At 37.9% G+C, this 23,260-nt stretch overlaps 1 protein-coding gene across 2 annotated transcripts in view; it reads left to right on the top strand.

Moving 5' to 3' along the window:
- The window catches only part of prex1 (phosphatidylinositol-3,4,5-trisphosphate-dependent Rac exchange factor 1), a 116,217-nt gene that overhangs the window by 89,091 nt on the left and 3,866 nt on the right, over window positions 1-23,260 (top strand). The window contains exons 26-39 of one of the 2 annotated variants that reach the window (XM_015399283.1): window positions 2,162-2,380; window positions 7,325-7,413; window positions 7,839-7,921; window positions 10,672-10,762; window positions 10,866-10,994; window positions 11,086-11,127; window positions 11,429-11,646; window positions 11,947-12,049; window positions 15,158-15,301; window positions 16,560-16,674; window positions 18,348-18,414; window positions 18,548-18,592; window positions 21,716-21,891; window positions 22,141-22,243. In XM_015399283.1, coding sequence (XP_015254769.1) covers window positions 2,162-2,380; window positions 7,325-7,413; window positions 7,839-7,921; window positions 10,672-10,762; window positions 10,866-10,994; window positions 11,086-11,127; window positions 11,429-11,646; window positions 11,947-12,049; window positions 15,158-15,301; window positions 16,560-16,674; window positions 18,348-18,414; window positions 18,548-18,592; window positions 21,716-21,891; window positions 22,141-22,243 — 1,624 coding nt within the window. The remainder of the gene's footprint in view (window positions 1-2,161; window positions 2,381-7,324; window positions 7,414-7,838; window positions 7,922-10,671; window positions 10,763-10,865; window positions 10,995-11,085; window positions 11,128-11,428; window positions 11,647-11,946; window positions 12,050-15,157; window positions 15,302-16,559; window positions 16,675-18,347; window positions 18,415-18,547; window positions 18,593-21,715; window positions 21,892-22,140; window positions 22,244-23,260) is intronic. The other variant, XM_015399284.1, reaches the window with a different exon arrangement.

The raw sequence follows: 23,260 nt of genomic DNA, 5'->3' as shown, positions 1-23,260 counted from the left end.
AAAAAGAGGATGGAAAAATGCCTTTGCTTTATTTCCTTCCTTCCTTCCTCACCTGTCAATCACCCTTCTATTCTTCCTTCCTTCCTTCCTTCCTTCCTTCCTTCCTTCCTTCCTTCCTTCCTTTACCGAGTCCTACTTCCTTACCTCCTTTTCTTCCTCTTTTCTTTCTTCCTAGTTTCCTCTGCTACTCTTGTGTCCTCCTGCCTCCTTTTCTCCCATCTTTCCTAACATCTTCCCAGCCCAATCATACTAAAACCAGTTTTGGGATCACAGTCCCAGACGTGACCCAAATTGTCCCCATCAGATAAAAGGAAAGTGGCATTTAGAAGGTATTAACACAGCCAAAGGCCACAAAGGTGCAAGCCTTTCATTAGCTGGTAGTTAAAGGTAATCAGCTTTAACATGAACCAAGATAAGAAGCGCTTCTCATAAACAGACCTTTAAGCATCTCTGAGGTTTTCCCAGCTGGTCTAGTCATATTCTTTCATTAGGAAGATGTTTTAGTCAGGTGAGACTAACATTTTTTTATTTTTTTTTTTTTTGTGGTTCACTGACAAGAAATATCTTTCAGTCAGGATGAGGCATGGTGGTGGCAGCATTATTGCGAGGGTTAGTTCAATAATTAGTTGAATTTTCTCTAATTAACTGCTGGACTAATGGAATGTTGACTACTGTTTGTTTCAACATTAAAATATTCATAAATACATGTTTAACAAATAAAGCAGCTTCTGGAATAACATCAAACCTTAGCCAGTTTGATATTTTTGGGCTAAAACCCTGAACTAGAAACAGATAAATCAACCAGTTAATGAAAGCTCGCCTGTTTTTCTTCAACGTGATGCTAATTTAGATCTTCTGTAAATTGGAGAAAATCCACAATAAAGTACCAATATCAAGTTTTCAATCACCTTTAAAGATGTTCATTGTTTTAACATAATTCTCCTTGAAAAGAAGCTATTCTTAAATTGCAGTGGTGCAAAAAGTACCCAAAAAAACAAAACAAAACAGCATCTAAATAAAAGTTAAAACACTGCAAAAGAAAATTGCTTTGTTAAAATGCAATAATAAAAGTCCTTACGTGAAAATCAAAGAATTGTTTACAATAATTAGCAACGCATTAGTATTTTTTTTACACAATTGTAACATTTTACATGCATGTTTTGTTAGTTCCAAAAAAGTAAAAAAAAAAAAAAATCCACTGGACTTTTTTTCCAAGTTTGAAGAAGTTTTGCTTTTTCAATTCAAAATTTTCAGTTCATTTTGAATTGGTGGAATTAGTTGAAAACAAGCTTTAACTAAAAAAATTGTATATAAACAGAATTCAGAGTAACACAAAAGCTAACGTGCATCAACAACTGAGCTGCCTGAGAAAACTATAAGGTACCTTCTGTAAGACAATGAAAGGTGTAAAAATAATTAATAAGCAAAAAAAAGAGAAACACTGTAGCACCACTGCTGCAGAATGGTTTCACGATAACTTTAGATTATCAATTTAAAGACCACATGTAGATTGAAATGTAAGATGTAAATCTAATCCGTAACTATAAACTTTTGTTTAATTGCCAAAAAAAAAAAAAATACTTTTATGCACATACAGTGTATGCAAGCTGCAGTTTGCAACTGGAAGTTAATGTCAAGAAAGAAAAGGAATTCTCTTGTATTTCTTTATTTGTCCTTAGCTCTACTGTCATATCAACTATTGTCATTCCTGTGTTCTGTATGAGTGTAAACTCTGAGCTAACGATGCCAGCAGGGTCAGAGTTTGTGATCTGTCTGCATAAAAAGCAACGTTCCGTTATCATAGACCGCACCCACCCAAGGCCGTTCGTCAGCTTCTCTTTGTCTGTCTGCCCTTTGCCTTGTTTAAAGCCGGGGGTTTACAAAAGGGACATTCTTCAGGCCCAAAATATTTACGGGCCAGGCCCAGAACAGGAACAGGGACTGAGAGCAGGATAACGTCAAGAGAAAGAGACAGATGTTGTCTGTTTATGCAGAGGAAGGACTTTGAAAGCATCAATGAATAGATGTGTATATTTCCCTTTAGAGTGTTTATTTAAATCTGAACACAAGTACATCACATTAGGTCAATAATAAGGAATAAACCTTCTAAGCTTTAATTGATTTCAAAATAAGAGCTTCACATTGTTCAATCCTCCTCTAGCCTCCTGTCATCAATCACTGAACCCACGCAGCTTGAAGGGGAGAGTGGAGAGCCTCCTGCTGACGAGTCTGGTCAGCCGCCATCTCTGGCCCCCTGCGAAGACGGCTGTGATCAGGACAAGGCGGAGCAAGGCGGCATCAAAAAAGTTTGCTTTAAGGTGAACGAAGAAGACCAGGAGGACTCTGGGCACGATACCATGAGCTACAGGGACTCCTACAGGTAATCACTGCACCACCTCCTGCAGCTCCTCACATAACAATGACATGCGTGCTTTTTAAAAGGGTGCAGCAGATTAAAATAAGTCATTTATGGAATATTTACATGTTGTTTTTACACCTTTTTTAAAGCTACTACACCTATAAACCATAAACAACATTCAAAGCCTCTTTTTACTGAGTTTTCATACTTCTCGTCTCCCTCTTGCAGACTACAATTAGTCCCAGATGTTGGCATTCTGACTAAGAGCTAAAAATGACTTCAAAATGTTTTGGTCAGGCCTGCTTATGTCATTTCGCTTGTTGTGAGTTAGTTCTGAGCGCGCATAGTTCACTGGGCCGAGCTCCACCTTCCACCACCTTCCACCACCCACTAAGATGCAGTTATTGGTCGATGGTGTGGTGGCCCCTGTGTAATACAGCCAGGCGTTTAGGGCGCGGCCTCCTCGCCAGCTCTGTCATTAAAGCCAGGCCTCGCCACGTGAAAAGCAGCGACCTCATCGTGATAAAATGTTAAAGGAAAATGTAAGCGTGTAATATCCACGAGCTCACACACGCGCAAGGTGTTTACTAAAGGTTTTAAAGACCAGTGGGGACCGAAAGGCTCTGTATGGTAGCAGTAAGTAGAGGCTCTGTAAAAGGGAACGGATAATCTTAAATGCAGATAAAATATGCTACTGTGTTTAAAAGAGGTGATTAGTGGACTATGTTCCTGCAGAGAGAATGAAGAGGTAAATGCCAGAGGAGCTGGTGGACCACAGTAATACCAAAGTGCAAACTGTAGACACTCAATTTTTAGGTTGCAGATATTTAATCACATATATGCAAGATTTACAAAGGTGATTGTCAAATGAAGAGAAATAAAGATAATTAAGAGAAACACTTATGCAGGGTCCTAAAGGTTATTAACAGATACCTTCCTTTCATGCTCTATAAACTCATTAATACATCCAGATTTGCTAAACTGGGTGTTAAAATAAATTAAGAAGGTGGAGCCTTGTGGTTCCTCTGTGGATTCCCAATATGTGGGGATATCAGCTGTGAAGTTTCTGTTAGAGGGACTGCATTCATGGCCTCGTCTGACAGGTTTAGGAGTAGTGGAGGCCTAGAGGCTGGAGCTGGGTGAAGGCTGAAGGTGGTTGCTGATGTTGCGTTCAGACCAAATGCTGTTTGAGCTTCCAGGCGTTTGACACCTCAGCTGGGACACCTTTTAAAGACGCATGGGTGGAAGTTGAGCTGCTCTGTCCTTTTTCTTTGCTTCTCTCTTGTACAATAGAGGATGCAAACCAGAGGGTTGCTTGGCTGTATTTGACGAGTGAGAAAATACATCTAACATGTTTTTAAGCAAGAAAGTCCACCTCATAATATTATCTGTGCATTCAGTTAATCAGGATTATGATCTTACTGAAATATTGACTGGTTCTTCATAAAGACCCCCCACTTTCCGGCAGGCGACGGGGCTGGGTGAAAGCTCTGTGCAGTGGGCAGGGGTGGATTTACCATTAGCCAAAACTAGGCAGTTGTCTAGGGCCCCGAGTTCCTGGGGCCCCCAAAAAACTCCTTTTACATGTATGGTTAATACAGCTATTACTTATTTGTGCACATTAATTATGTTTTTGATCAAAGTACTTTCGCTAAAATGCCATCAGAACGCTGATAATATTAAGTGTGTCTCAGAGGGCCACCCTTTAGTGTCCACCATATTGGATCAGTCCATTTGCTGCGCATGTTCAGAAAGGTCCAAACAAACAGCAGCAAATCATTTGAAAACAAACTGTGGAAAGAGCAGTGTTGCTACCTTGTCGCTATTTTGAGCAACTTTTCAGACCCCTCTAGCACTTTCATTCCTGCTCTCCTGTATCTTGTCTGCTGTCATGATCCATGCAGCTATAATTCCATTTAAATGAAAAATGGAGAACAGATAAGCAAATCAATGCTTACACTGCTTTACACTGAAAAGAAGGACTGTTATTTACTTTTGCTTTCGCCCTTTTTGAAATATAGAAAGGAGCAATCAGCTAAGTTAGAATGGGCTTAGTGATTGGAAAAAATCTTTCATTTCGTGTGAGACAGCATGAAAAGTCAGCTCTGCATATTGCCAATATGAAAAGAAAAAGGGATAAAAGAAATCATAGAGAGCAAAACAGCAAGAAAAGGGATAAGAAGAGAATTCAGACGGCCCCATGCCTGTCTTTTCCTAGGGCCCCAAATTTCCTAGATCTGCCCCTGGCAGTGGGCAAGGCTTCACAGAACAGCTGAAAGTTAATATGAAGGCTTAAAACTGCAAGTATCCGAATATAAAATATATATTTTTCGCTGACAGGTTTTAACATTTTTAAGTCATTGTAGGTATATATTATTATTATATTTTTTATTATATTATTATAAACTGTATGACCACATTTCAGTAAGAAACTATTTTACGGGAGTAATAATGATCAGAGCACCCTGACTTTTCTTTGTACATAAAAAAATACCTTCTGGCTTTCACTGTAAAACATTATAGTTTAACCCCTTCATTTATTTTTTATAGTTTATTCTGACCAAACTTCAGAAGCAGAGATCACAGCTTGTATATAGTGTCTATCTCAGCTTCTTTAATTGGTTGACATCAGCATCCGACTACAAAGGTTAAGATTCCCTAACTGCAGCGTCGGTGGTTGCTCAAAGCTTAAATGCGTATTGCCCAACACTGGAAACGCTGCCAGTCTTGCCGCTCCTAACACTCAAATCATGCAGCTGACCTCTCGACGCCTCTTGGCAGCATCCAGCGTAGACTTGTTAACCAGAAGACCTGATGTGTAAAACTCGCTTGGTGTGAACGCCACATTAAGGTCCTTAAAAATCTTTAGTCCAGAATTCCTCCCTGGCTCTGCCCTGTTGAAGCACATTGCTCCTTAAAGAATGAGTTAAATGTACACTATACATTTTAATTATTTGTACAGAATTGCTTTCCAAATCAAAAGCTGTAGAATTCTGTTTTTTGTCAAATTTTGACCTTCTGATTAGGATTTAAGTTCATGCCGATTGCTCAGTCACGTGAGAACAGGTAAAGAGTATTTATCAATAATCAATAATTAGCTACAGAGTTTTCATCACATTGAGTGTGAGAGAATAATAACTGTTAAATAGGGTTAACATTTATCTTTAGGGCAATGATCACACATTAGATGTTTTGTTCTGTGTCCAGCGTTCTATATTAGTGGTTAGTGACTTTCGTCCCCAAAGTCATCCTCCAGAGTCGTTGTCTTCCATGATTCCCTGCAATATCACCCCTGATTCAGATTATTCCAATCCAGAACACTTCCAGCTAATCTCTGATATTTTGGTTTCTCTAAATAATCATGCCATGACTGAAAAGCTCTGGAGACTCTCCTCCTGAAACTGACTTATTGTTGTTTGTTTTAGGAATTTACCATCAAATCTTCCTTTCCTGTTATCTGCTATTAGCTCTTTTATTAAGAAACAATTTATATTTAAATATGTTTTAAATAGGTTAAAGTTGCAACCTTCAATAGCTTTTATAACATTGTTAAATGCCTTTAAGAGGAAAACATAGCAGACATCCAGGATTTTTGAGCAACTTTCATTCAGACTTCTGAAATTCTGATTTAAATCAAACATCTAAACCATGAATGAACAAGAACTTTCTGCTTGATAATGATTATATTGTATTTTCTTTTAAGAACATTACTCATTTTAACATATATATAAACTTATGATGGTGTTTTTTTTTTTGTTTTAATGAGGCTTAAACAGCCTTTCAGTGCAAACAGACTTTAAACTAGCTGGGAAACATAATTTGACTAATCTCAGATCCAACTGTTGCCACCAAGAGGAAGCGTCCTGCTGTAGTGTACCCATATAACACAGATCGCTGGTTCAGGAGAACAGGAGAAAGTGGTGTTTATTCCAAACGCTGCTCTGTTGTGTCTCTGGATCCAGTTGTGACAGATTACGGTTCAGCCTTGGTGTCAGAATCTGTCTGAGGAGATGTATGCTCCTTACATACCTTAGATGCCAAACACTAATAAACCTCCTTCTCTTTCTTCAAAGAGGATTTTACTGTATGGCTGCATCAGCTAGAATTTGCTTAAATACTTTAAGAACCTTTTGTTTTGCAGTAAATGTTATATAGGTCTAAAATGATGCATACTTTAGGATAAGATCTTGAGGAACGTCTGTTGCAGAGATATTCATGCTAATCATCTGCTTTGTCTGCAGTTCTGTAAAGCTAAACAGACAGGAAATGTGTATGTGCTGCTCCTAGTCCACATACCCAGATGGGGGAATAAAAACCACATAATATTAACTCTCTTCCCTGAGTTTTATTGCCTCTGCGGTCCCACCACCCAACCAGCAAAAATACACACTTTCAGTCACACATCAGCACACATTGGAAACCACAGAATAACAAGGCAGGTGAATTCATGTCCCGAATTTTTCATCAAACTGAGCCTGATGCTGAAGAAAGACAAAGCTGCTGTTGTCATTTCTGCAGCTCATAATCGCTAGTCCTCCATTGGTCATGGTAAAACAAGCTGTGAATCATTCAGAGCTTCTCTAAGGGGGATTTCAGGAGTCTGTATAATCCTACACACGCTCCCAGACATCATGTTGGATCATGTAATGTATGCCTATAAATGCCAGGATAAGTTATTCAACTAAAACTGTCAGAAAACGCTACGATCAAAGCGATGTGATAGTAATGGTGGTAACTAAGAAAACTATTTATAAAGCTGTAAAAGCAGGAATGCATTCTTAGTGCAAGGGGTTACAATTACTGGAAACTTCTATATATCCAAATATTATAATTTAATTATGATGGTCTCACAGGCTGTAACTCAAAAGACTTATATGGGGGACTCCAAACTATGTAAGACACTTTTATAAGTCTGCTTTATGTTTGCATGCACAGTACATTCAGCCTGTTTCTGCATGTTTGCAGTGAATGCAACAGCAACAGGGACTCGGTTCTGTCCTACACCAGCGTTCGAAGTAACAGCTCTTATCTGGGGAGTGACGAGATGGGATCAGGTAGGAGAAATCTGTATTTATAGTGCTGAAGTTGTTCTTTAATGTTTGTTCAGAGTACCTGTCTACCACTTGAAGATGAATATCGTTTCAGTCACATCTTATTTCCTATATTAAGTTAAAAATGCCTTTTCTGATAAAAAATCAATCATTCTATGTGCCATAAAAGGTCGGTATTAAATGGAAATGTCCTGTTGATGGTAAATGTATTCAAGATGACTGATCATTTAACCTAAAAACTTTTATAAAGCCGTCTGCTACTTTGTTGGTTTTCCACAACTCATTAGAAGTAAAACGAATCAGACATGTTTCCTATTTTCTAATGTTATTCCTTTATCTAAATATTTAGTATAAAAAGTGTTAGTTATTTTATCTGTTTCCTATTTTTTGGGATTAAAAAAAACTAATATATTTTTTTTGGCCAAAAGGTGATGAGCTGCCTTGTGATATGAGGATTTCCTCCGACAAACAGGACAAGCTGCATGGCTGCCTTGAGCACCTTTTCAACCAGGTGAGTTCAGGAAAAATGGCTTTAAGTTTCTATTAAAATTAGTCCTTTTCCAAGACAAGCCAGCTGCTCATGCTAAATATTATCATATTGCCATCACATATAGATATTCACTAATATCTAAAAATAAAGCATGAAATTATAATATGTTTGGAAAGAAAACAACCCCAGTCAGCCTGAGCAGAAGGCTGCTCACAATGAGCCTAGTTCTGCTGCAGGTTTCTTCCTGTTAAAAGGGAGTTTTTCCTCTCCACTGTCGCTGCATGGATGCTCAGCATGAGATATTGCCGTAGAGTCAGCAACACAGTGCAAGGGATTATCTCCTGCTGCTACATGCTCACCCAGGAGGAGCAAATCCTGCAAAGTTAATGACTTGATGCAGTCAGTGCTTCTAGTCATAGAAAACATTTTGATCAATCAGACTGTATAATCTGATTTAATTGTCTCTCTTTAAAGGGCCTTCAGATGGTATTTGTTTTGAATTGGCGCCATATAAACAAACTGAATTCAATTGAATCTGCCAATGAACACTGCCTCATTTTTCAGGTTCTTCTTAATCTACTGCTGCACTGTTTAGAAGGATTTGGATTACTGAATTCTCCAGATTTTAGATTATTTGATAGATAATTTACAAAGAGCAAAACAAAACCCCCAATATTAATCAAAGTATGAAGTTTTTTGCATATGACATGCATGGACCAATAACAAAAAGAAAAAAGCTAAGTTCAGCACTTGAATAAGATGCTATAGTAAAGTGTTTGCTAAACCAGAATGAAATGATGCTTGTTTAACCTCTGAGCAGTGAGGCTTCGGGTTTAGCTGCTGCATAAATCTGCCTCAAAGAGCAAATGGGTGGAATAGTGTAAAATATGCTAGCTGTCCTGAAGCAGTGGCTAACACGGTTTGCTTTTCTTTCACTCCACTAGTGACGGGCTTCCTTATTTTAATAGCACAGCTGTGAAATCCGAGACGAGCAAAGAGAAATTTATTTAAACAGATATGAACCAGATATGTTGGAAAGAAGAAACAATTTAGGACTGATTGATGCTGTAATAATCAGTCAACATCTGGGCTGAGTTAACTCATGCAGCTCGCTCTGCTCTGTCGAGGTTCCTGCTTTTATCATCAACTTTTCCTGAATTCTGTCCCTCCCCCACCTGCAGACATGTATCAAACATACACAGGCTTTCCCTAAGATACAAACTTTCTTTGAACATTAGTTTTTTTAGAGCCCAGTTGGGCTGCCAATGTGTTCAGTTTTCTGTATGAAAACCAGAGCTGACGAAGAAGTTGGTGTTGAAAGACTTTTAAAAGGTTTTGCAGAGTGAAGTTTCTGCAAATTTAATTGAAACTTTATTAATCTCACACTGTAGAAATTTACCTCTGCATTGGACCCATTCCATTGGGGGGCAGGGGGCTGCCATTGTGCGGTGCCCAGGGTGCAGAGTGAGAGTCTTGCTCAGGAACCTCAGAGCGCAGGCTGTGGGGATCAAACCAGGTTCTTGCAACCTTCTCAGAGCACAAGCGCACCGCTCCTACCACTAGGCCAACACTCCCCTTAATATAGAAAATTAGAAAACATTCTTGATTATCTTTAGAGGTTTCTTCAAAAGAAGCCAGATTTTTTTAAGTGCTTTCATGTTACTTTTACCGGATCTTTTTTTGGACAAGTATTGCAATATTTTTTCAGTTAAGTTATTTTGATTTTAGTTCACAATAGTTTCTTTTTTTTACCTTTTTTTTTGTTGGTTCTCTTGACTGTTCTGGTTTATTTATCAAGATTTATAACAGGAAAAATAAATTTTCCTTTTATCTTATCCATCTGTCCAACCATCCATCCACACATCCTTCCTTCCTCACTTTGTCTTTGTCATTTATTTTGGAAAGACTGATATAAAAGCGCACCGCTCCTACCACTAGGCCAACACTCCCCTTAATATAGAAAATTAGAAAACATTCTTGATTATCTTTAGAGGTTTCTTCAAAAGAAGCCAGATTTTTTTAAATGCTTTCATGTTACTTTTACTGGATCTTTTTTTGGACAAGTATTGCAATATTTTTTCAGTCAAGTTATTTTGATTTTAGTTCACAATAGTTTCTTTTTTTTACCTTTTTTTTTGTTGGTTCTCTTGACTGTTCTGGTTTATTTATCAAGATTTATAACAGGAAAAATAAATTTTCCTTTTATCTTATCCATCTGTCCAACCATCCATCCACACATCCTTCCTTCCTCACTTTGTCTTTGTCATTTATTTTGGAAAGACTGATATAAAAAAAAAAAGTTTTCTAGAGCCTCCTTTTCACTGACTTACCAAATGCCTACATGTCAGAGTTCCTTCATAGCAAATGGTATAGATAGATTTTTGTTTTATATAACGTTCAATCACTTGCAAAAAAAAAAGTTGTTTCTAAAGTTTTGAAGCAACAGCTTTCTTTTGCCTTTAATAAACAAAATAGAAATTTCGCAAATTACAAGCGGTCCTTTTAAGATTCTGCATACAGTGTCCAGATTAAACAAGTCTGACTGTTATAGCTGTGAAAATATACCCAATAAAGTTAGCTGGAATGGCCCTGAACCACACCAGCGAATCCGAGGCCATGATAAAGGGATTGGGACGGAATGAAAAGTTCTGTATGCTTCTGCACAGGGATGGTTGATAAAAACCAGACCGAGTGAGGAAAGTATGACGGATGGAAAACAAAAAATAGTGAGTTTTCATACAGATGTTCTGAATCCTTTTATCTTACTACAGGTTGAATCAATCAACTGCCTCCTCAAAGGATCTGTTATGACTAAGGCCTGTGATGAGACCAAGCACTTTTATTCTGACCACAGTCAGCCAGGTACTTGTTTACTATTATCTCTTCATCTTCTGCAAGCTGCCTGGGTCGATCTTTTTCTGACAGCTCAAAGATGAACTTATATGCTTCTTTTTCTTTTGAGCAGAGTTTCGTCAAACAGATGACTGGACTGCCCGCAGTCGTTATATCATCCACAAGAACATCCAGGAGGACCCGTGGAACCTGCCCCACTCAATCAAAAACCTGGTGGAGAGCCTGCAGCGATTTGTAGACGGTTAGTGGAAGATGCATCTACCTGCCAGACGCTCCCTCTCTCACTCAGAGACTATCAGCCGTTTTATTTTGCTTTCTTTTTACACCTACAGATGGGAAGAACCAGCTTCTTCTGGCTCTGCTCAAATGTACAGGTCAGTGCAAAGAAACGGTTCATGCTTAGAATAAAGCTGCAGGAGTTAATGAAAATTAGATAGGATCTGTTTTTAATTTTCCTGGAAATTGGGGGAAGATAGGAGCTCCTGCAATTACAGGAGAGTTGTGCAGGCAGTTTGCAAAGAGGTTCATCCATCACAGAAATTAGACACCATGTGACACTAAAGGTTATATATTGCAGCTCATTGTTTCCTATTAGACCTTTGTTTGCGTGTTGTTGCTTACGTTTCTTTCTCTGCTTTTGTTTTGTTTGTTTTTTCTGTCCGTCCTCAACTATAGACACGTCCTTGCAGCTCCGTCGGGATGTGATCTTCTGCCAGGCTGCGACTGGTGCCCTCTGTACGCTGGCTGAGCAGCTGCTGACCGCCCTGCGCTCACGGTTCAACAATGCTGGAGAATACCAGGAAGACAGCAAGGAGACCAGCCGCAAGTGGCTGGAGCAAATATCAGTCATCGGTGTTTTGCTGCACTTCCAGTCCACACTTGCACCACACCTTGTGAGTCCATTATTTTATTTTATACTGATAAAGAAAGAGAATAAACCAATATATATTTTTGCATTGTCTCATTTTGTAATACCTAATGTATATAATATCTGCTTGGTTTTGATAGGATAGACCTACACAAAGTAGTTGTAGATGCTTTATTATGAATTTGACTTAAAATCATACAAGGACACAGATATTTTTTTTAACAAATCAAAAGGTTGCTTTGTTATGCAGTCTATGCATTTTTTAAATGGATGTTCCAGATCAGTCTGCTTTGACTTCAGAGCTTTGTTCTTTCTCCTCTGGCAGAAAGCGGAGCGCACCATGCTGGAAGACACCAAGGCAGCCCTGTTGGACTTGGACAAAGTCACTGTGTTCTTCAGGCCGCTGGAAGACGAGTGTCTGGTCGCAAGTAAGAGACGCTTTAAACAAAGGCAGACTTTTCCCTTTGTAGGCAGCTGTGACTGTGTGAACAGCTTTTCAGAAAGACCTGATTTTAAGCTATTTATCTGGAAGAAGCCATTCAGAGAGGCAAACGTGCACCTGCTTTACATCCTCCCTCTCTTAGTTGCAATCATCTCATGATGCATCCTGCCAGGATGTTATTTTACTCATGCAATGTTTGCATATGTGCATTTTACTTAACAAGTTAAGTTAACAATTAAATTGTTATCTTATGCAGGCCAGTTAGTTATATGTCAGCTTGTACACCAAAATTTGGCCAATCGTATATCAATGGTCATCTGTCAATCAATTGTTTTCAGTCGTAGGATCTTAATTTCGGCTGTAAGCCTTCTACACCAAACCAAACTTCTGCCGCCCTGGCGTCCTCTTCCACAACAACTTCATTTCAATGCTTTTAAACAACTTCAGTTTTTACATTTAAATGCTTTATGAGCCAAGTTACAAAAATGTTCATTTTGCAGCAGAAGAAGTGAAATGGGTTATGCTGAAACACGGCTCAAGGGACCATACTTTGCAGCTGCATAGACTGAGGATGCTCCGTGGTTGTTTAAAGTAGCCATTGTGAGCATGTTTACAAAACCGTCTGTGTAAAGCTGAAAATCTGGATACATTTGTGCATTTTAATATTCCCTTCCCCCCTGGTGTCTGCATTTACCGAAGGTGCCCGTGTCACCAGAAATCTGAAAGCCTTCCCACACAAAAGATGTCTTCATCTTGCTTTGGTCCTCTTTTAAACAGCCTCAATGTGGTCAGCAAAGATTGCAGTTCAAGGAAAAAAAAAATCTGCAGGCACTTCCCATGTTAAAAGGCAAAGCTGTTGATTAAGCTGAAATTTGTTCTCTAGCTTTATTCTGAGCTGCAAGGAGGACATTGTGCACCGTTGAGAAAAACGCTCCTACTTTTTAATAATTACTTTTGTAATCCCATGCATACATTATTTATAATATCAGTTCATAATAAAGTGTAAAGATATATAAATTTTATAACTTAAAAAGCTCAAACAGGATATAGACATTTGTACGAAAACAGAGCTGAACAACCCATCCTTTATATATCCTTACTGAAAGAGCAATACAACAAAAACAGACGGTAACGTTATCGCATAATCAGAGTGGCGTGAAACACACAACCAGCCATACTATCAGATGTTGACAGGAACATTTTTTACAGTCTATAAGGATTCCTGGTAGAAGAAAATTCTTTTTGTGACACCATCACCTTATGTCTCAGTTATTCTAAATGTAGAAGTGATAAATTTCCCTCAACCATTAGGTAAATGTTGGGAGTTTTTGTTGCCTTCCAATGACATAGCATTAACCTGCAAGAAAGTAACAATACAAATGCAATTAAATCTGCCTGGAAATGGCTGTAAAATATATTTTGAACATTGCTGATGGTACATATGAGTTCAAACTGTTGCACTGGAGGTAGAGCTCCTTACAGAAGTGTTCACCCACTTGGCTTTGAAACATTTTTTGTTTTATTTTGTGGAAATTTAAATTATTTTTTAATAGTACATAGCACAGAAAGGAAACTAGGTGACCTTTTAACTTTGAGAAGCAAAATTAGAAAAATATATGTAAAAAGGGAATAAGAAAAAAGAAGAAAAAATAATGTTTTTGTGAAATCATTTGCCTTCAGAATTACGAAATTAGAGGAATGAAATTAACCTGTGAGCAATCTATGTGTCGTACTGGTCAGGTTAAAAATAGTTTTTATAAAAGTCCTCAGAGTCATCAGCACAATAAAGACCAAGGAGCTCTTTAAATTAGTTAGAAACATTAAAAGTTATAGAAAAGTATAAGTCTGGGTGGGATTGTTAAAAATAATAATTATATAATTTTGAATCCTTAATCTTCAAATGTGAAGCACATGATACCACAAACCTGGCTACACTGGAAAAGTAATCTAGAAATAATAAAACATTTCTTAAATGAGGTGTATTTACTCTTGATTTGAATTGGTATCTGAGAAAGTTTGCCAATGGAATTAGTATTTTTACTCTTAAAATAAGATAATTCAATAATATGTACTTGAAATAAGTCAATGAAATTGTGTTTTCTATTATTTTAAATCTAAATTGTCTTGGCAAAATGTCTCTTTTATCTCCTTAATTTAAGAACAAATGCACTTAAGAAAAAATGAATAGACTAGATTTCCATTGTTTCCAGGCAAGAGAGGGCCGCCTACCAAAAATCACACACTTAGGAATCAGGGCTTTAATCAGTGGACCATAGAGGTCGGCAGTAAAAAAAAACATTGCTTTGTATTTATAAGATTGCATTCTTTGCCAAGAGGCAAATTAACATCTTCCCAAATGTATAGATAAAGGTGTTCTAGTCAGATGACACCAGAATATTCAAGATTTTTCACAAAAGTAAATCCTGTATCTGTTGAAAGCCCTACACTTCCCCTAGAACTTCCCTACACTTCCCCCTAGGGTAGTGGCAGCATCATGATGAGTGGATGGTGCTAAATACAGTTATATTCTAAACGAAAAACTGTCATTCTGAACCTGATTATAGGCACTGAACTAAAGCATAAAGCTTAAACAACACTTGTGTAGTTTAAAGGGAAACATTTAAAAGTGACAAGATTCACACCTCAATCTGATTAATAATGTGTGGTTAGGCTTGAAGTGTCCGTCTGAAGGAGCAGGATGTGACAAATTCCCTAAGCTGCTGTAACTGCTGCAAATGGGGCTTTATAAGGCACTGACTTTAGGAGGGTGGGTGATGCTTGTCCTGTTTGTGGTTTGCTTCAAAATAAACCAAATGACACATCTTGTGTCAAAGTGTTCTGTCCAAAAATGTGCAAACTCCCACAGAATGCATTTGAAGTCCAGCTTGTGAACCAACAGAACATAAAAAAATGCTGCAAGTAACATCAGAGCACGCTACAATGTATTGTTTTTTTTGTCTTGACCCCAAGTAAAGGCCAGGAGTCACTTATGTTAAAATGTTAAACAATAACAACTCTGCTTAAGATTTTTTTTGTTATGCATGCTATTTTATATAAGTGATTGTAACGCTCCTGCTTTGTCTCTGTTTTTCAGACACCCCTGTGTGCTACCAGGTGGAGGGCAGCCGGCAGGCCCTGAGGGTCACCATGTACCTGGACAGCTGTCACTTCAGTGAGCTGCCCAGTCGGCTACAAAACGGAGGCAGTCTGAAGCTACACACCGTCCTGTTCTCCAGAGGTGAGACTGGGTCTGATGGGACAGTTTAGAGGGACGATGTAGAGGGATACATTAATAATCCACCCTGTCCTTTTTTACCAGAGGTAAAAAAAAGGACACGGAGGTTTGCAGTGTCTAGGATAATTCATCTACCAGGATGGTAGGGAGGTTAAAAACCTCCCATGCTCACTGTTGGTCAGCTACAGCAAGGAGCGTCATCCTGGGAAACTTTGTCTCCAAATGTAAAGAAATGATTGATAAATGAAACAGCACTTTATATCATTATTTATGGAGGATCTCTTTCTAAGAGAACCTTTTCAGGTGGTACAGCATCTGAAACAACAGATCATACCCAGAGAGAGCTTGTTTACCGGACTTGTCCAATTCCTCACACCTTTCCTTAATCCTAGGTTAGGGTCCTACCAAACGGAACCAAGCCCCTAATCACAGCCCCTCACCATTAAAAGATGAGAAAACTTATAGATTCAATTCTTTTCCCCAAACATTCTAAATAATTGTAGCGCATTAAATAATTTCATTATCTTTAGCCTTTTTACTCAAATTCCTCTGGAATGTCAGGATGACACTTTCAACTCGGATGTTATATATTATTTGACGCATTTCTGGAGTTATAACCTACTTTGTTGAGATCAACCCCGCATCACTAACCAATCTACAATTTAAAATCAATTATATGCATTACAGATACTATAAAACCATTTAAAACACTCGATGCATTTTCCTCCTTCGCATGTACATTTACTGATCGCTTTAACTCTTTTTATTGGGTTAGATTGAGGCGCTTTATTGGACGCTTCCACCTCTGCACTCTCCTTCACTCCTTTTAGTTCTCCATCAGTGTCACTCAGAAGGCATTATGCATCTCACCATTCTGCCAAACAGCCATTGGTTTTCTATACATAAGTGCTAGGTGGAAGACTAATCCGATGAAATGGCTCTGATTGTTTCATGTGCTTGAAAGTGCAAACACACCCCAAAGATTTTAAAGCTCCACAGCATGGTGGATAAACATCGCCACCTGCTGGAAACCAAACCTCACTGCAAATTAGGGGAACTCATTGCTTACTGCAGGTGTTGAGGTTTTTGTCTTTAATTGTGCTGCTGGTAAAGATTTAAAGATACAGGTTTATTTCCACACAGCTTTAAGTCCTGAATTCATGACAAGCTTGAAATACTAATGTTTAATTCTGTGGTTATAGAATAGTTTGTTCCTCTAATATTGTGTTTTACGCGAAAAACCTTCTGTTTTGTTTTCAAGCCCTGGAGCGTCCAGAGGGAACATCCTCGCAGGACAACATGGACATGGAGGAGTTCCAGCAGCGCATCAATGCCGTATCGCTGGAGAAGGTCAAGGCGTATTACCGGAAACTCAGGTACTCTACGCTCTCCACTGTAACAGGGGTCTCCAGTAGGATCCCAGTCAGTCAGGGAAAATTTTATTTCGCCTGAAGTCCTGGGACTAGTATACATAAATCAAGAATACATTATTTTTAATAATTCAAAGTTCTTTCAATATTTTAAGGTTAGAACTTCAATACGATTATCCACTTGTCCTTAAGGTCCTCGTACGATAAAGCACAACCTCCTTAGTTCAGTATCACAGAATTATTTAATTATTAGGCAGCTTAGTGTAAGTTATTAATATTGACCAACTAAGCTTTTATTTTCAGCAAACACTTTAAAATATTTTTCATATAACAAAAGGTCTTTTCATATAAATAAACATATTTCCAATAACTGAAGGTAATATGAAACTCTGAGCAGCTCTGATTTGATTCTAATTAAGAATCTCTAGAGGGAGCCAAAGATTAGGGTGATGGTAAGGAGGCCTTGCAACCACAAAGGTTTGTAGCTTCTCTCCAAAGATATTATTGAAACCCACTAGAAACCTTCAGCAAGGTGCTCAGCAAATATATTAAAAAAATGCCTTTAAATAAAGCAAGTAAAGTTTATTTCCAGTGATTTGATTAGAAATTTGCGAATAATATTTGCTGTAACGTTTAATATCAAAATTACAGCAAACTGATTTCCTTTAATGATCTCCTAATCCATTTACTAACAGAAAACATATTCAAAGTTTAAATAATTTTAGATGTAAGAGTAAGATGGAACATAATAGCAAGTGACTCTATATTGGCTTTAACTGAAGCTACCAGATTAGTCCAATATGGAACACTTTTAACTTATTTTTTATTTCCTTATTTTATATTTTTTTCAAAGTAGGCAGACCCTTGGAGGTGGTGGCCTAGTGGTTCCACTTGGATCTCTGAGGTTCTGGGTTCGACTCCCACAGACTGCCCCTCAGGGTCCTTGAGCAAGACCCTTAACCCCAGACTGCTCCTTGGTGCCGCACAGTGGCAGCCAAAAAAAAAAAAGTAGGCAGACCCAAGAAACGAGATTGAGTGAGAGAGGAGGAAACGTATGGACTAAAGTTAAAAATTAATGAAATAAAAAATAATAAAGATTTTGGGTCAGTGTAGACCGTGTTGAGGACTGAGGTCATCTTTATAGGCAGTTGCACGCCCCAAGATTGAGCTTTTAAGAGCTTTTAAGATGACAAATGGTCAAAATATTATAGAAAAACTTTCCAGATATGCAGAAAAGGAACTCACTTCCACTCTGTGGAGGTGTTATGATGTTGTGGGCTATTTTATTTCTGTCTTAAGTATTTTCCCGCACTGAAGTTTACCCAAATTAAGACTTAATGTCTTAGTTTAGGATTAGAAAACTACTTTTAAAGATTCATGTGATTTGAGTTTTTCCTCATCTTTTTGACAGCTCCAAGTATGTGTGGTGGATGGGAGTTTTTATTCCTTGTCACATGATGGGTTTTATTTAAATTATGAATACAGTCCTGATCTCTGATACATTATATGCACATGAATTCCCAGAACATCAGGAACACAGAGAGTCTGTACTGTCGCAGATCAATGCTGTGAAGCTGTTTTCTCTAGAGGCTTCCTGACTCAGCTCTCAGATAACATGAGTCATTTACTAACTTCATAAAGCCCAAAGAGTGTAAATCTAAATGCTTTTGCTTCCACAGGGCTTTCTATTTGGAGAAGTCTAACCTACCTACAGACTCCAACTCTACAGCGATGAAAATAGACCAGGTAAATATGCACTCATGGATTTCTCTTTACTGCCGTTACTTTTATCTGTTTCATTTGTTATCGCACAGCTTCATCTTTGCAATACAAGTCAATTTTTATATGATGTTGTGACTGAATATAAATGCAAGCACAGATACTGGGCGTTGAAGTTAGAGACCTTCAGCCAAGCATTTCCAAAGTAAGAGGAACTGGTTTGTCTTCCTGTCCCTGTGGAAATCCCCACTAGCTCGTCAAGACCTCCTAATTAACTCCGACTAACCTCAGCACATCAACATCCTGCACTGATTTAATTTCAGCCTGACCTCTAGTGTGCCAACCTGACTGTAGCTGAAATAAAATCAGTACCACATAGTTAGTTTAATCTAATCCATTGGTATTTACATTTCTACGAGATCCGCAGAAATAACCCTATTAAATGTGGTTGTTTTGTTATTAGTCTTATATTTACTGATGCTCCATCTTACAAGTCAGTTACTCTACTTTGCATTAAAATGTGTGGAAATATCTTCAGCATGTAAGTTAAGGTTTATGTTGTAATGTTTTCAGATTTTATTTTTCTAAGCTTTAATTAACTTTGCTGACATTTTGCTCAGTATTTTTCTGGTATTGTTTTTTTGTTAAACTTAAGTCAAGCAGGAAAAGTCCCGATTAATTTATTCATTAACCTTTCAGATGGCCCGGGAAAGTTTTTTTATTTAAACTTTGGCTCCTTAAATCATCCATTCATTATTTTTACCTTTGCTTTTTATGATGCATGTAAACTAAGAGTTACAGCAGCCATGATAAAAAAGTAAAAAAAAAAAAAAAAGGAAGCATACACCTTATTTTAATTCTAAGCTGAACAAACAGTTGAATACTAATTTAACCCACTATAGAAATTCTTTTTTTATGGTCATTTTTTGTATGGGACCAATTACTTTCAGAAAATAAAAGGAAAAAAAGATGTTTCAACTTTTTGTATTAGAGCAACACTGTTAGGACTGAAACAATTAATTACGATTGATCAATTATTGAAATTATATTCAGCTATTTTAGTAATCAATAAAGGATTAACTAGATTACAGACTAACAAAAGCTAATTGCTGAAAAAACAACCCACTCAGAGCAGTAATTATGCCAAAACGGTAAAACGCAAAACGACTTGCATTTAAAATAAAAATCCTTATTATCTGTTGATAAACTCAAATTAGAACTCCTCAAGTTTCATAGTTTTAGCTTCATTTTCTATATAAAAAAATCCGTACAGAAATTTTCAAATTCTGTATAAAACACGTCTTTAAGGCAGCTTTTACTATCCCAATATTAAAAGTATAGAGGACGATATTTTATTTCCGGGTGGATCATCTAATTCAGTGGTTCTCTAACTGTCAATCATTCTGGTGATATGTTTGCGTAAGGCCGTTTTACACGCTCACCCCGTTAGCCATCTTTTTCTGTGCATGCGCACTTTCAGCCACATATCTGTCACTTTGGTTCTTTGAAAATGGCCGAGGGTCGTAAGAGAAAAAGTGTCAATGAAGTGTATGAGAAGAAAAGAAAGACCTCAGAAGAGGCAGATGTATCCCATAATGCTTTGCATGGAGAGCACTCCTCGCAAAGCATTATGGGATTTGCTGTCAGAGCAGCCAACTGTCGCCATAGGTTGTTGCTACCCGACAGCGGCTACTAATAACATAGATGGCGCAGGCACCATGCAAAGGAGGAGGAGTTATGTGATCAACAGATCAAAAGGCAGTGATCATCTGTCCGAACGGTCAGTTAACAGTCCACTATACAGTCTCCGCTGTATGTTGAGCGTGCTTTGGTGGTGCACTGGTTTGCACACACAACCCACGTACGGAGGCCTTGGTCCTCGACACGGCCGACCCAGGTTCCAATCCGGCCTGTGGTCCTTTGCCGCATGTCTTTCCTCCTCTCTCATACCCCCTTTACTGTCAGCCTACTGTCCAATTAAACAAAGAGTGTGGGTCTTTAAAAATCGTCCACAATACCTTTAAGTTAATGGTCAAACAAAACAGCTGACAGATTAATCGATAAGCAAAATAGTCCTTAGTTGCAGCCCTAAACTCCACCAGTCATACCAATCATGTTTTTTTTTCACAGAGGCATTACTCCTTTCCAGAAGCATCGTTAGAAGCTCTGTTTGGTCAAATATTAATGAAACAATAAATATTTATGGTTACTCATGTCATTTATGCAGCACCAGCAACACATGTGCCATCGTCAGGTCTCTTGGTTCGCTCTTAGTAAGAAATCAATCCATAGATATTTGCGTCTGCATGCACTTCAGATTGTCACTAGGAAAAGCTTTGGGAATACACATTGGAGATAATAGAACATGTAGCTGCAGCTCATCATGGACCTGCTAGCAGGACAAAACCAGGGGCTTGGACTGTGCACAGTGAGGCTGCTATTATTCTTGGCATGGCCATCGGTCTGCATTTTATCTGTAGTTTTACAAATAATTTTTATTTTGGAGAGATGAGTGCAGTTTTAAATGTCTTGGCTTTTTGCTTTAACCATTTTGGCTTCATTTCAGCTCTGTGCAATGTTGTGCCATCTAGGTAGAGGCTGATTCCAGTACAAAATTAAACAGAAGGTCTTTTTTTTTAGATGACCATTTCTACTATTTGGGGTACTTTTAATAAGATGGTTAAATATTTTTAGAACCAGATAATACATCTTAAAAGCCAGAAATTGACAGTGCTTGTCTTTTTTATTGTTATATCTTTATTACTTTCCCTGGGCTTTTCCTCTGTTGGACTCAATGAAAATTAAAATGTATTTAGACACAAACAATCCAATATTTTTTTTTTTTGCACTATTGCAACTTGCATGTTTTGATTTTATTTATTTACTACTTACCACTGAACTATTAAATTATTATGTGGACGATGGAAAACTGAAGTTAAATTCCTTGTTTATGGGCACAAATCTAATGATAAAGTTGATTCTGATTAGTACCTTAAACAATATAATACTTATAATAGATTAAGCATGATTACTGCAAATGACAAATAAAAACTGCCAAAATCCAAAGAAAACTTTTTTGACCTCTTAAAGAACCTTAAATTAAGACCACTTGTAAAGATTAAAAGAAAATGAGGCTCCTGTTAAATTAATTTCAAAGCTAATAGGGATGACTCTAAACATTGCACAGTTTTGTTCCTTAGTTTTAGGCTTATTTAGGGAAAAAATTCCAACATTTAGTTGCTTAAATGACTTACCAAGATGGTGTCCTGGTGATGTTCCTCAATCATTTATTTGACCCTATTAAACCCCCCTTCTTCGCCTTTCACAGCTGCTGAGACCCCTCAACACACTGGATGACCTCTGTCGACTAATGCAGTCATATGTCAACGTGCGTCCGAGCGCCCAGGGCCACCCGTCAGGCGTCAGCGTGCTGTGTGTGTCCTCCGAACTGTGTAACCGCCTGGGAGCCTGCCACATCACCATGTGTGGAACGGGCCTGCAGAGGTCAGTCTGCTACTAGCACAGGATGTTTTATTCTGCACAACTTCTTATCTTTGAGCTTAGAGACTTAGAGCCTTAGACAAACTTTATTGTCATTTTGTTTACATAGAGTGTATAGTTGTCAGTTTTATTCCAGATTACAGCTACCCACTGTCACCTATACACACCAAACATCAGCTCGCTGTCTGAATCCATTTGAGCTCATACATTAAAACCAAACAGGGTTAAAATCAGACCTCTTGTTGCTTTCAGATGTTCCCTGAATGTGACCCTGGAGCAGGCAATGATCCTGGCCAGGAACCATGGCCTTCTGCCGCGATGCATCATGCAGACCATGGACATAATGAGGAAACAGGTAAAACTCAGACACCAGAAAAATGGGGAATTGTTATTCATATCCTGTTTTTTAAGAAAAACTAAATGTTTTGTTTAAGGAAAGCAACATTTTCAGACTTATAACCTTCTACTTACTGCTGTGCATGTTTCTGGAATTCAGTTTTTACTTTTAAGAACCTGGTACTTTGCTGGATGTTTTTGTCAATAACTAATTATTTGAATTTAAGGGTTACTTTTCAGAAATGTATTTGGTACTTCCTTTATAATTAGACTTAGACTGCACAGATTGTATGCAAAACGAAATTCAGTTGCATACAGCTTACAATATTTTTGTAAGTTTTGCATACAATCGTGTCCTTGGCTGTTCCCTTACAGTTCCTTTTTAAACATCCATTTTTGTACTAAAATATTCTTTCTGTCATGATTTGTGGACATTAAGATCTAAAGAGTAGCATCATCTCCTGGTCAGAGCCTGTAATTCAGTGAAAAGGTGGAGTCAGAATAAAAAGATATGCAAGAGGGCATCACTCCAGTGGCTGGAAGTTGGAGGGGATTTTGCTGGGAGCTGTAGGGAAGTGGGCTGTCATTCTGGCCATTTTGAATGGCTGCTACTGTTCAACAGTGAAATGACCATTACCATTTATAAAGTGCAGCAGGGATCCGAATTTAAACAGTGTAGGAGAGAGAAACCAGTGTAAAAGTAATGGTGTAAATGGGCATTAATATGAAAAGGTTCAGCCAAGTGCAAAATAAATATGGTACAAAATGCAGCAGAATATTGCGTTGTGTCCTATTTAAAAGGATTATTAAGGTTCAGCATGTTGGTGGTGCAAAACAGTGTTGTAAGTTTGGTGCAGAGTCCAGTTTAGAGTTCAACAGTTGGGTGGGAGTGGTGGGAAAAAGGCTGTTGCAGGATCTGTAGTGAATGCTGCAAAACATCCGCTTTTAATTAAAAGTTACTATTCCATACTTTACCTATAACTTTATAAAACCCTCCTTTGTAAAAATATAATAACCTTCCTGGTTTGAACTCTTA

This window comes from Cyprinodon variegatus, unplaced genomic scaffold, assembly GCF_000732505.1.
Source record: "Cyprinodon variegatus isolate N-32 unplaced genomic scaffold, C_variegatus-1.0 Scaffold1002, whole genome shotgun sequence".
NCBI classification, from domain to species: domain Eukaryota; kingdom Metazoa; phylum Chordata; class Actinopteri; order Cyprinodontiformes; family Cyprinodontidae; genus Cyprinodon; species Cyprinodon variegatus.
This window is presented reverse-complemented; position numbering and strand designations above follow the sequence as displayed.